The sequence below is a fragment of the Lycorma delicatula genome, chromosome 1, assembly GCF_047948215.1.
Source record: "Lycorma delicatula isolate Av1 chromosome 1, ASM4794821v1, whole genome shotgun sequence".
NCBI classification, from domain to species: Eukaryota; Metazoa; Arthropoda; class Insecta; order Hemiptera; family Fulgoridae; genus Lycorma; species Lycorma delicatula.
Window position 1 is genome coordinate 308,597,038 of NC_134455.1, and position 12,782 is coordinate 308,609,819.

A 12,782-nucleotide genomic window follows, 5' to 3' on the forward strand; every position below is an offset into this window, starting at 1 on the left:
TCATTTTTAACTGTGCGTAACATATGTTGTCAAAATTTCTCACTAGTCACATTGAAATTCTTATTTCCAAAAAAAAAAGATAACTAAAATAGTAGAGTAATAACCCATATCTTTGCTTGGAAGTGAATTATTTAATGTTTTGTAATTGACAACAGCAATGATGTTTCATATTCATATGACTATGAGACTATGAATGTTTCTATGTGGATTGTAATAAATCCAGCTTAATTGGGCTCTACTGCTGATATTGCTCACTGTTGCTGGAAAAGGTGGGGAGGATAAGCCATAGTGAGGATTGTCTAGTTTGTTCATTTGTGGTGGGATGACCTTAGTTGTAGTTGAGTGTGAAACAATAGCGCTTTTACTGTGGAAGAGCATTTGTTAGCTTGTGTGTGGATCCATAAACATCCACACACTGGTAAAACGTTGGAGAACTTTATGAATGACCTCTACATTTTGGGAGATCATCACCATCATGCCAAACATTACTGACATGGGAGAAGGCGGCTTTTGCTATGGGAAGTGTTCTTTATGTGTCACAGTGGGAAGCTGAGCAGTTTTGCTGGACATGTGCTGCTTTGGAGGCATCGATTCAACGATCACCAATGAAATCAGTGCATACATTCTGCAAAGTTAGGCATTCCAAGATTGACAATGCGAGACCATGTGTGGAAGGACTTAAAAATTAAACGTTTTCATCCAGCCACAGTTAATGAGTTGAGGGACAATAACCTTGAACATGTTTAAGTATATCAGTAATTGTTTGAACACTCTCCGAGAGCAAACGATAAAAAAATGTCATGTTATCAGACAAGTGTGCAATTTATTGAAGCTTTCTTATTAAAAATTTTTTTTGTTGTTGATAGCCAATCCTCACCTTTTTGAGGAAATCAAACACCATCTGCTTTATGTTATGATTTGGGCTGGGATGACAGCTGAACATCTCCTTGGTCCTTATTTTTTTCGATGGCACAGATAATCAACATTGTTATCTGAGAATGATCAATGAGTGGTTGCTTCCAGAATTAACTGAAGAAGAGATCACTGACATCATTACTTTTCAACAAGATTGGTGCTCCAGCAACACATTTTGCTTTTTGAATGTTTGCAAACGCTTTAATGAAATTTTTCCAAATCTCTGGATCAGACATGGATAAGAAGAGATCGGCTCATTGCTTTGGCCAGCAAGAAGCCCTGACCTCACCACATCTGACAATGCACTCCGGGGTTTTGGAAAAGAAAATATCTGAAAACACAGATATGTCAATAATGAGTAGCTCCAAAATGCTGTTCGGTCAGAATTTGAAATGATCACTTCTGATATGCTACTGCGGATGAACAACTGGACGTGAAGGTGCATACAACTGTTTTTGAACATGGTAGAACTCACACATACGTTTTTGCATCCATAGAAGGAAAACTGCATCTATCTGTACTACATAGAATTTCAGTTTTTTTTTCTTCATGTTTTATGTTTATTGTTATTTAACGTTAGTTTGTTAGTAAATAAATTACGATAATTGTAATTGATAGGGATACTTGCCACAGTATAATGCTTATTTGCAGTGTAGGTATATATGTATGTGTAATATTGACAAATTTTTCCAGCAAGAAAAAAAGTCATCAGTGTAAGATAAGATTTAGTTACTTGTAAAGCCATCTGATTTTTACATTTAAATTTTTCATTAATATTATGTTTCTTTATTCCCATGAAAAACATTAAATAAACTGTTTTTTGTGTTTAAAATGTATGGAATTAAGGTAATAGTCAACCAGGTAAAAAAAAGGAGTATTATTTGGTCTTCTAATATAAGATATGTGTTAACTGCATATGCAGAAGATTCATTATCAGTTCTGCAGTCTTCATAGAAGATGCCATGAGTACCAGATTGGTTTGGAAATGGACCAGCAATCGATAGACTTAGTGAGAACTATGCATGAGATGCAAAGCCTTAATTATGCAATCATGGTAGTCTGTGGTCAGATTTGCTAATATTAACTTAAAAACTTTAGACTGACAATTAATAATTCATTGGTTTCCTTGAGATTACTGCAAATTTTAAGAACTCCTGTCCTTGAAGTTGTGTTAGATTACTTAGAATGTTAGAAATCGTCCATGTTGGCCATCAGAGATCTCTGAGGATGATAAGAGCTAATGAACTGACAGCACAACTACCTTTGTTGTGTGGTATAGAAAGATGTGAGCCTTGTTGTCACTATGATGATACCTAGAATCCTACTTTATTCCACAATCAAAGCAGTAATCAGTGGTGTAGTGGCACACTTCATTAAACAAAAAAATATAAATTCATGCAGACAAAAATCATATATATGTAATTTTTTTGGAACTTAAATGAGTTTCTACTGGATGCAACAGTAAATTTTCCTCCTTCTGTAGAACCTGGACAAAACCCTTTGTGCAATCCAAAACAAGATATTTATGTACTCATTCATGGATTCACTTATGCTGCTTCTTAAAAATTATTTTCTACACTCTCTTCTGTTCAGTCAGATGAGGAAATATAGTAACTGAATACTATTATAATGAATGTTTTGATAATAGTGAAACTATATGTTATATAATATACACGTGATCTGATTAAAAAAAAATTAAAACTTTAAAGACCTTTTTAATTTAAATTATACTTAATTTCTGAACAAACATAATTTAACAATTCTTTGATGCTCTTGTACATTTTACTTGATTATTGCATCAACAATTAGTAATATTATCTTAATGAATGGTACCATAATGAGGATCTGGTTTGATCTTAAATAACTATGTCACAGTTAATGTTTAACTAGTTATCATATTAAGGCGTGTAACATGCACATATTCATTCATACATACATGCTTAATTTATACAGTTCATCTCATGATCATAAATACAGTATGAAAATTCCATTTTTTTTATTAGTTTTATGGTATTTGTAATATAAAAATAATAAGCGAGTGCTTTTATGATAAAATGCAGTGTAAAAGATTTTTCAACATTGGGCTCATTTTATTGTCATAAATCTTAAGAAAAAGTATCATTATATAAAAATTGGTGAAATAAAACAATATATATAAACATTTACTTTCATTAGTAAATTTTCAGTTTTATCTTGAGTAGAGTTATGTTTCTGAAATTTTTTTGTTCTTCTAGATACAACTTGGCTGTGTATTAACTTTGGTGTAGTAGTTTGCATTGAGTGTTCAGGTATCCACCGTGATCTGGGAGTGCACATCTCTAGGATACAATCATTAACACTTGATAATATAGGTACCTCACAGTTATTATTAGCAAGGCACATGACAAATCAAGGCTTTAATGATATTATGGAGGCAACACTTCATGCATCAAGTAAACCTAATCCTTCAAGTTCCATGTAAGTAGACTGAATTAATGTTATTTACTTTATTTAAAATTTGTAATTAAAAGATAATTTTGTAACAAATAATCTAAATTATACCTTAATTATTTTCATGTTAGAAAAATATAAAATATACAATACTGTAAATAAAACAATGAGACGGGTTCAGAAAAAAATTTTATTTACAATCCAGATTATACATGGACCCTCTCTCTCAATCACCTGTAAAACAGTTCCCTTGGGAATCCACGCAACGCTTCTAACGGTTTTCCCACTCTTCATAGCAGTGTTAGAACTCAGAAATTGGAATGTCCTTCAGATGGTCGGTTAAAATTTTTTTTATGTTTTCTACTCTTCCAAAGTGGTATTCTTTGAGGTGTTTTTTTTTAAAGTCAAGAACCGGAAAATGTCGCAGGATCTCATGTCAAGTGAATAAGGTGGCTGAGGAACTACAGGAATGTTTTTCTTTGCCAAAAACTCATTAATTGTGAGTGCAGTGTGACAAGGTGCATTATCATGATGCAGTATCGTGAAATCAAATCAAAACCATGCTAATTTGTTTCTTCGATAGTATTGGCATTGTCCATAAGGAGTTTTTGCCTATAGGATAGACTGTAAATCAATATGTTTACCAAGAGATTCTTGAAAGACTACTGCGGAAAAGAGTTGCCCACATGAGATCAGCCATCAAAGACAAATGGATGCTGCATCAAGACAAGGCACCTTGTCACACTGCACTCTCAATTAATGAGTTTTTTGCAAAGAAAAACATTCCTGTAGTTCCTCAACCACCTTATTCACCTGATCTGAGTCCCTGCGACTTTCTCCTATTCTCATCTTTAAAAAACACCTCAAAGGACACCATTTTGGAACAGAAGAAAACATTTAAAAAAATGTAACTGACCATCTGAAGGATATTCCAGTTTCTGAGTTCCAACACTGCTACGAAGAGTGGGAAAACCATTTGAAGCATTGCGTGGCTTTCCAAGGGAACTATTTTGAAGGTGATAGGGTCCATGTATAATTGGATTGTAAATAAAACATTTTTCTGAACCAGTCTCATTACTTTATTTACAGACCTCGTATGTATAGAAATCAATCAAATACATAAACATGCTCTTAATTTACAATAGTTGAACAAATTATTTTTAAGGCTATCTGTAATGAACTTTATGTAGATTCATTTGTCTGAAGATGAAAGTTAAAAATCAGGAAGTTATGTTAAAATGATTAACTTATTTACTAGCATGTTTGCTATGGTATGGGGCATGTATGTGCCACGATAGGCAGTTGCTGTGTGCTTGTAGTCATTTGCATAATTCCAGTACAGTGCTAAACGGTAAGTTATTTAACTTAACTCTTGTGCTGTTTGAGCCTCATTGTTGCCATATTATACTTGATGACTGTGCGTTATGGCATGTAATGTGCCATATGTAATACATATTTTATTTCTCTTTATAACTAAAAATATTTTTTAAAATGATTTTATAGCCTGTGATATCTCTCAGAAAACAGAACTAAGTCTAGTTGAAACAGTTTTTTATAAATATTATTTAGTATCTATTCATAATAATTATTAGGGGTAATTTTGCTGGATTGTTCCATAGCAGCATCATTTCTTTTATTAAAATATGAAAAATTTTCTGTAAAAATTTTTTTTATTATAATTTATAATTGTATATAATGCTTTTATAGTATTAATTTAATAAAGTTAAAAAATAGAATTAAGAATTTCAGACTATATAAATGATAAAATAGCATTTGATATTTATGAATTTAAAAAAGCTTTTTTCATAGTGACATCATCACAAAATAACAATATTGAAAAATGACCTTTATATTTACATTCATTAATTATTTAATAATTTGGATAATGTTTATAAGTAAGCGTGTAAACGTTTTATGTGAAGCGATTCAGACCCAATTATCTGGAAATAAATTTTATGTTTCGTCCAGTCTTTGTATTATTAAAGTATACATTTGAATGGATGTTTTTTAAAGAAAAATAGTTCAGCATATATTTTTCATTTAGGAATAATAAAATGACAAATCAAAACAGTGAGCAATGGATTAGGTGACATAATTAACCTAATTTATAAATAAAAACCAGGATTTATAAGATTAAGTAATATTATGAATGTTTTATTGAATAATTTATTGAACAACTTATGATAAAAATATATGAAAAGGAAATAAAATTGTCAGAATGAGATTAAAAAACAATGTGATTTGCGGTATGGCACAAATGTATACCAAACGAAAATGCAAAGCCAAAGAATTCAGCACATAGAGTAAATCCGTATAAGAACTACACGCACAGTACAAAACCTCAGGATGGGGGCAGTATGTGCCATAACACATAATAGGTTATTATAAAGCATCATGGTTGCCCATGTAGCAAGGTGGTAAGGTTTCCTATTTTATCTGCTGCAGCGAATGTGTTTTGATTTTAAAACAAGTTAAGGCAAGTAGAAAAGAATTTGTTATATAACACAGTTCAATAAGTTGATTGAATGGTTATAAACCCCATTTACCATTATTGTAATTATAAAGATACTAGCTGGCTTGTCTAGTCAGAACCTGACCCGCAGGGCTCAGGTCAGTTGGGGTTTGATGACATGAGTCAGTTGGTGTGGTTAGATGATATTCTGTTTTAAGCTTATCCTTTAACCTTAACATATAGTCTACACTCTGCTTTCTCAATTATCTGTTTTATTTATTACAGTTTTTCTTCTTTTCTCAAACTGGGGGTTGTGATGATATAAAAGGGGGATTGCGAAATTAACCAACAAATTTACATATAAACAATAATGAAATTATTTGTGACAAAAAAATCATTGATTTAAAAAATTTTACTTACATTTATAATCACACATGTAAAGAAAATAAATTAATGTGATGGTTGCACTTGTCTGTGATTTAAAATTTCTCCATGTGCGGATCTATGTTATAAACATACAAAAGCAAATTGTTTTCAGGTGATAAAAGACAATTCCTACATTTAGTTTTTAGTGCAACCAAATACAAAAATCTGATGTGGATACCACATGACTTTCTTGTACGCCTATTAAATTACATATTGCATTTTTTTAAATGAAAAGTATATAAAATTTTATTTCATTAATAATAACTAATGATATTTTTTCATTTTTTTTATTGTTATTATTGAATTATTATTTATTGTAATTTTTTTTGCAGTCAAAGGTTAATAATTATTAATAAATCAATATATTTAAATTTAAAAAAAAGAAGATGAAGTCAGATTTGAACTGATGTGCCTTCCCTTTGTAAGATTCAAATATTTCATTAATTAAAATTTTATTTGGCTATAACTCTAGAACCACTGAAAATAAGTACCACTTACGGTATACTGTTGAAAAGCTCTCAATGAGGGCTTATTACTACAGTTAATTAAAAATCCAAAATTAATTTGTTGGATACTTTTGGTCCAGTCGATTGCAATCAAAAAGGCAGATGCACAACTAGATGTTGTAACTGTCCTAAATCCAAAATTTCAACATCCTTATGGTTGATCGTTTTTGATTTATGTGAGATACATTCGTATGTACAGACATCACGCCAAAACTAGTCAAAATGGATTCAGGGATGGTCAGAATGGATATTTCCATTGAAATCCAAAAACCAAAATTTTTCACGATCACAATACTTGCTTTACTTCATACAAGGAAGTAAAAAGCCCTTTTTAAAGAGGTAAGATGTTACGAAATGGATTAATATTTTTAATACTTCTGTGACAAGCAAACCAAAACAAATCTAAATCTTCAGATATAAATTGTAGTTATAACATTTTATCGGCAGACATTTTTATGAGCTGGTTGTGAATCTCAACCGATAACTTAGCAGCTGCAATTCAGTAAATGGATTCATTGCCCATCTGTTCAAGAAATCATTTTTATAATCTAGGAAATACTCTGGCAACTGAATTTTTAGCTCACACAAATGAATTTTCATGCTATCTAAATTATGATGGGTAATAGTGTTTTTTCATCAAAATTTTTCTCATTATAATCAGAAGGGAGTGGAAAGATATTAAGTGAGTAAAAAAATAAAATGTTTGCTTTGAGGGCAAATAATCCAAATATCAAACTTCTTTATGAAAACATGAACTTTTTTTATCATTAATAAAATGTTTTTATTATGTCCTTGTAAATTCATATTGAAGTCATTTAAATTAAAAAATACAGTCACCAAGTAAGTCAACAGCAGCATATACTCATTCTGTAAAACCACTCATAATGGCATTTGTTTATCCTGAAAAACTATTACTTTTTTCATCTCACAATTCCATAACCAGGTTAAAACTTCCCTCATGATAATCATCTGACTTCTGAATGGAAAAGAAGAGATTTTTTTCTTTTCTCCCATTTCATCACATAGCTTATCAAACTGCCTATTCTGTAATGGTTGACTTTTAATAAAATTAAACATTTTTTTAAAGCATTACAAAAAATTTGTTTTCCAGCTTATTTTTTGTGACAAGATGTCTGTGAAGGAAGCAGTTTGTCCATTTCACCCTTGGTATAAGAGTCTTTTAATTTTTTCAGAAGTCCACTGTTCTTTCCTGTTATCGCCTTTGCACCCCATCACTACATACTTCAATACATTTTGTCCAATCTATGTTATAGTTTTTAGTACCTTCATAAAAAACATCAAAAAGACATTTTCCTGTTGCATAACCAGGTATTGATGTGCAAACAACATATGTTGTTTCATTGATTTGTCCCTATCGCATTCGTATCTCACAAAACTTAACAAAGAATTGGTGGAAATCTCCACCAGAGATTTCCACCAATTCTTAACACAGCCTGGTTTCAACAAGACGGAGCAGCGTCACATACTGCACGTATGTCAATGGCAGCTGTACGTCGATTGTTTGGACAACGTGTCATTTCACGAAATGGTGACATTAGATGGCCTCCCAGATCGCCTGATCTCTCAGCTTGGAATTACTTTTTGTGGGGTCACCTTAAAAGCAAAGTGTTCCACAGTAGACCTGCTACAACGGAAGAACTGAAGGCAAAGATCCGAGAAGCAATTGCAGAAATTCCAGTTGAGATGTTGCGTCAAGCCATTTAACGAAGACTTCATGAGTGTTTACGTAGAAAACGAAGACTTTGTGAGTGTTTACGTAGAAGAGGAGGTCACCTGGAAGATGTCATCTTTAAAAAATAAACTAAAATGTATGTATCCTAAAATGGCAACATTTGTACAATTACATGAAATAAAATTCATTTTCTAAAAAAAATTTTTCATTAACGTTATTTAATTTTTTTAATTTCCCGTTTCTTTGAATCACCCTGTAGATTATAATAATCACTGTATCTATATAAAAATATTCTGTAAGAGAGCTTCATTTGTTAATAACTTTTATTTAACCATTAAATTTACAGATAATTTTTTTTAATTAAGTTTGTTGTTCTTTATTTTAGGGAAGAGCGATATGATTTCATCAGAGCTAAATATGTAGATAAAAAATACGCTTTACAAACATGTGCTGATGAACATGAACTCTTGAGTGATCTTGACCATGCAGTCAATAACAAAAACCTTTATCATCTTTTGCAAGTATTTGCTGAAGGTGTTGATCTTGGTGCTCCTTTGCCATCATCTGTAAGTTATGCTTTAATAAATTACATTTTATTTAATTGTTAACAAAACAAGTGAAGATTTTGAACTGTGTATTATACTACAACAGATACCTCTAAAGTAAAGACCACTGGGAAATTTCCCTCCTTAAGGTTGATGAACCTGTGTCATTCATGGCCACGCTAGTAATATGCACACTGCATTGTCACGTTGTAGTGTCTTTAATTATATGTGAGTTATTACATTTTAAAATGAATAGGAAAATTGATGTTGCTGCCATCAGTAAAATACATAGAGTCATACATTTTTTAAACCATCAAAACGTTAAGCTGGCTGAAATTCATAGGCAGTTGGTTGCTGTGTACGGTGATAATGTATTGAATGAAAATGTGATGAATGTAATGGTGATAATGTAATGTCCAAAAATGGTGTGAAAGGTTTAGAAATTACAGAATTAATGTTCATGATAAAGAATGTTTGGGGAGGCCCTTGATAATCACCAAGAACTAGTTGAAAGGCTTTAGTGATGACATCAGAAAAGATCGTCGCTCAATGATTTCCGACCTGGCCCTTCTTTTTCCTGATGTTTCAAGAGCTGTTATTGATCGCATTGTTCATGATCATTTAGGCTTCAGAAATGTTTGTGCATGTTGGGTGCCATACGTCTTAACTGGATTTCACAAAAAAATCCAAATGGGATCTGCTTTGGAATTTTTGTATCGCTACACAGATAAAGGTGATGAGTTCCTTAATTTAATCGTTACCGGCAATGAAACATGGATTTAATATTATACACCAGAGAGATTTCAAGTGAATGGCATCATCCTCAACCACAAACCAGACCAACAAAGGTCAAGCCACAGCCATTTGGACGCAAACTTATGGCAACAGTTTTTTTGGATTAGTTTGGCTTCCTGCTGATTGATTTTTTGATTTTTCTGCCATTTGGAATAAATAAGTGCAGAAGCCTACTGCAAAATTCTACATAAGTTACAGCATGCCATTCAACATGGACGGCTGACTAATGGCATCGTCCTGCTGCATGATAATGCACGTCCACATGTTGCGGATCCAACACATGATTTACTGAGAACAATTGGATGGGAAGTTTACGATCACCCACCATTTAGTCTGTACTTAGCTCCTTCTGATCTGATTTCCATTTGTTTGGGAAATTGAAAGAATTTTTGGTAAGCAATTCGCATAATGATGAACTTAAAAATGCTGTTAATCAGTGGCTAATGGAGTGGCAGCAGAAGAATGCGACGAGGCTATATTGAAACTGGTATATTGCAGTGATAAATGTCGTAATTGATTTGGTGATTATATAGTGAAGTTGTATAAGGTATATAGTTTAAGAGAAATAAAAAATATATATAAAGTTTTCAGAATAAATTTTTTTACAATAAAACTGTATTTACTTTAGAGATATTCTCTTGTAAATTATTGGTGTATGTTTAGTGTAGATTACTTGTACTGAAAACCGTATGTGAAGAAATCTGTATTTTTAACTTCTTGCCCCGTAATGAATTATATAGGTCACAATATTTTTCCATTACAGAGATATTTTGTTAAGTCATGATACACATTACATTTTAAAATTAAAAAAAATATATAATTTTTAATTTTGGATTATTTCTCTCTGAAAAATAAATGTAACTAGGAAAATTTAATTTTTTTTTAAATAAAGAGATGCAAACTAACAGGGTATTTGCTGAGTAGTATTTATCAAACAGATATTGAACAGTAGACTACATGTGTCATTAAACACTTAAATTTGCATAAAATATTAAAAAAAAAAAACATCAACTGTAATTTACAATTTTTACTTCATTGTTTTTTTTTTTTAATGAGACAAAGCAAAATTTCTCTTCTATAATACCTTTTTAAGGCATTTAATAACACTGATTCATTGGTTGCACTACACTTGTAGTGCTGACAGGTAAAAAGATAATTCTAATTTGTGCAAGACCTTAGATATCCAGATGTGCTGCACAGTTATCCATAAGTGAAGATATTTTCTAATTTTTTTTTTAATTCACTATATAATTTTGTATTTTATCTTTGAAGATCAGGTCATCCACAGAGAGTTTATTGTTTAGATGTTTCTTAGATAACAACTTTTTTAAAACACTTCTTTTTTAGTTGCTTTTCACTAATAATAACTACTATTTCTCCGTTCCTATCTATTGGCCAAAACTAGAACAGTTAGTCTTTTTTTTGACAATTTTTCTTGTATGTTGTAATTACCATTAAACTATAGTATATTATCTTGTATCACTGTAAAAAAAAAGTCCCGTTTTGTCAGGATTAAAAATAGTCTAATGTATTTTAGACTTTGTTTTCAATCCATGTACTAGTGACATTAATATTGATATCTTTTCACCAATACTTTTGCTAAATGCGAGGTTGCATTGTTTAAATTTGTTCAGTAGTTGTGTGAGCTTTTAAAGGTTTCTACATCCAGCTTTTTAGTGAAGAAGTCAGAAGTCTGTTGTAGTTTACAAAATTGAACCAATACAAGACCCAGTTATAGGCAGTTATATTGCCTTGCTAATAATTACAGTCTTACAGATGATCATCCTCATCTTATTGCTAAACAGTTCTGAGGCAGTACTCCATTAAGTAAACACCAAAAAATGTAGAACATTTATGAAATAGCCATTTAATTTAGTTAAAATTTGCCACATCTTTAAGTGTTTTTGAATCAGGGTCCTGGTGCATCCCAGACAAGTTGATAACTATTACTTGTCCAGTTATAATGAAGAATAATTAGACACAGGTCCTGTACCTTACCTGAAAGACATGATTTTCTTAAAGATATTTTAATTATTGTTTAAGACTCTTAGCAATTGTGAGATGATGTTTGGAATTTTGGTAGTTTTATTTCAATTTGATGAATATCCATAGACTCCCACAGCTTTATTCTGTCTGGATTTCCCATCATTAGTTATATCGTCATTTTGTGTATGTTATGTCACTAGGCCTTATTAGAGACATGGTTTATTTAGTTTTTAATGTGTAAAAGTCATGCTTTGTGTAAAATATACTGTCATTAGAAGGCAGAGATTCATTTTTTATATTATGCTTTATGTGACTTGGTGCTATTGGTTTAAATTACATGTTCATTGTTTGAAATTCTTTTTACATTTTGTAATTACAATCCTACTTGAGTTAGATTGTCATTGTTCCTAGTTTAATCTATTAGTAATATTTAATTTTTCAGTATACTTCTCTTTTGAGTTCTTGTTAATTTTTCCTTAGAAATGTGTTATTTTACGCATTTCTTTTCTATGACATAAATTATAGTTAATCAAAAATATATAGAAGTTACTCTTGAGCATCAGTTTTTTATAATTTTTTAATAATTCTAGCATCCTGTTTTCATTAAATATTAAAATTCTTTGGATTTTTAATTTTAGATGTCATTGTGGCACTTAGTTAAATGAAAACATTTGTTTCTATTACATTTCACTGGATTAATCCATAGGAGTTAGAGATGTAAATCCAAGCAGATGGTTTAAAATTAGTAATAATTTGGCTATTTAGATATAGCTTATTAGCCTTGTGTCTCCTCATATTTGTATTAAAATAAACCTTGAAGTATGACTTATGTATAAGAATTTGTTAATTGTGTGTACAGAAAATTAGAGTAATTTGGAAATTTTTTATACAAAAAAGTTGTATAGGAGTTTTGACATGCAAATAGTTTTTCATTACTGATAGCACTTTTTTTTTATAATTTTTTTTTGCGATAAATTTGATTAAATAACAGAGATGCCATTTTATTAAAGAATTTCAAACAACTTTTTATCTGT

General features: G+C 31.0%; 1 protein-coding gene across 4 annotated transcripts in view; it reads left to right on the forward strand.

The window, feature by feature from the left end:
* Asap (ArfGAP domain of ASAP) overlaps positions 1 to 12,782 on the forward strand; it is a 142,244-nt gene that overhangs the window by 61,358 nt on the left and 68,104 nt on the right. For all 4 annotated transcript variants that reach the window (XM_075381233.1, XM_075381225.1, XM_075381248.1 and 1 more), the window contains exons 9-10: positions 3,150 to 3,372; positions 8,808 to 8,988. In XM_075381233.1, coding sequence (XP_075237348.1) covers positions 3,150 to 3,372; positions 8,808 to 8,988 — 404 coding nt within the window. The remainder of the gene's footprint in view (positions 1 to 3,149; positions 3,373 to 8,807; positions 8,989 to 12,782) is intronic.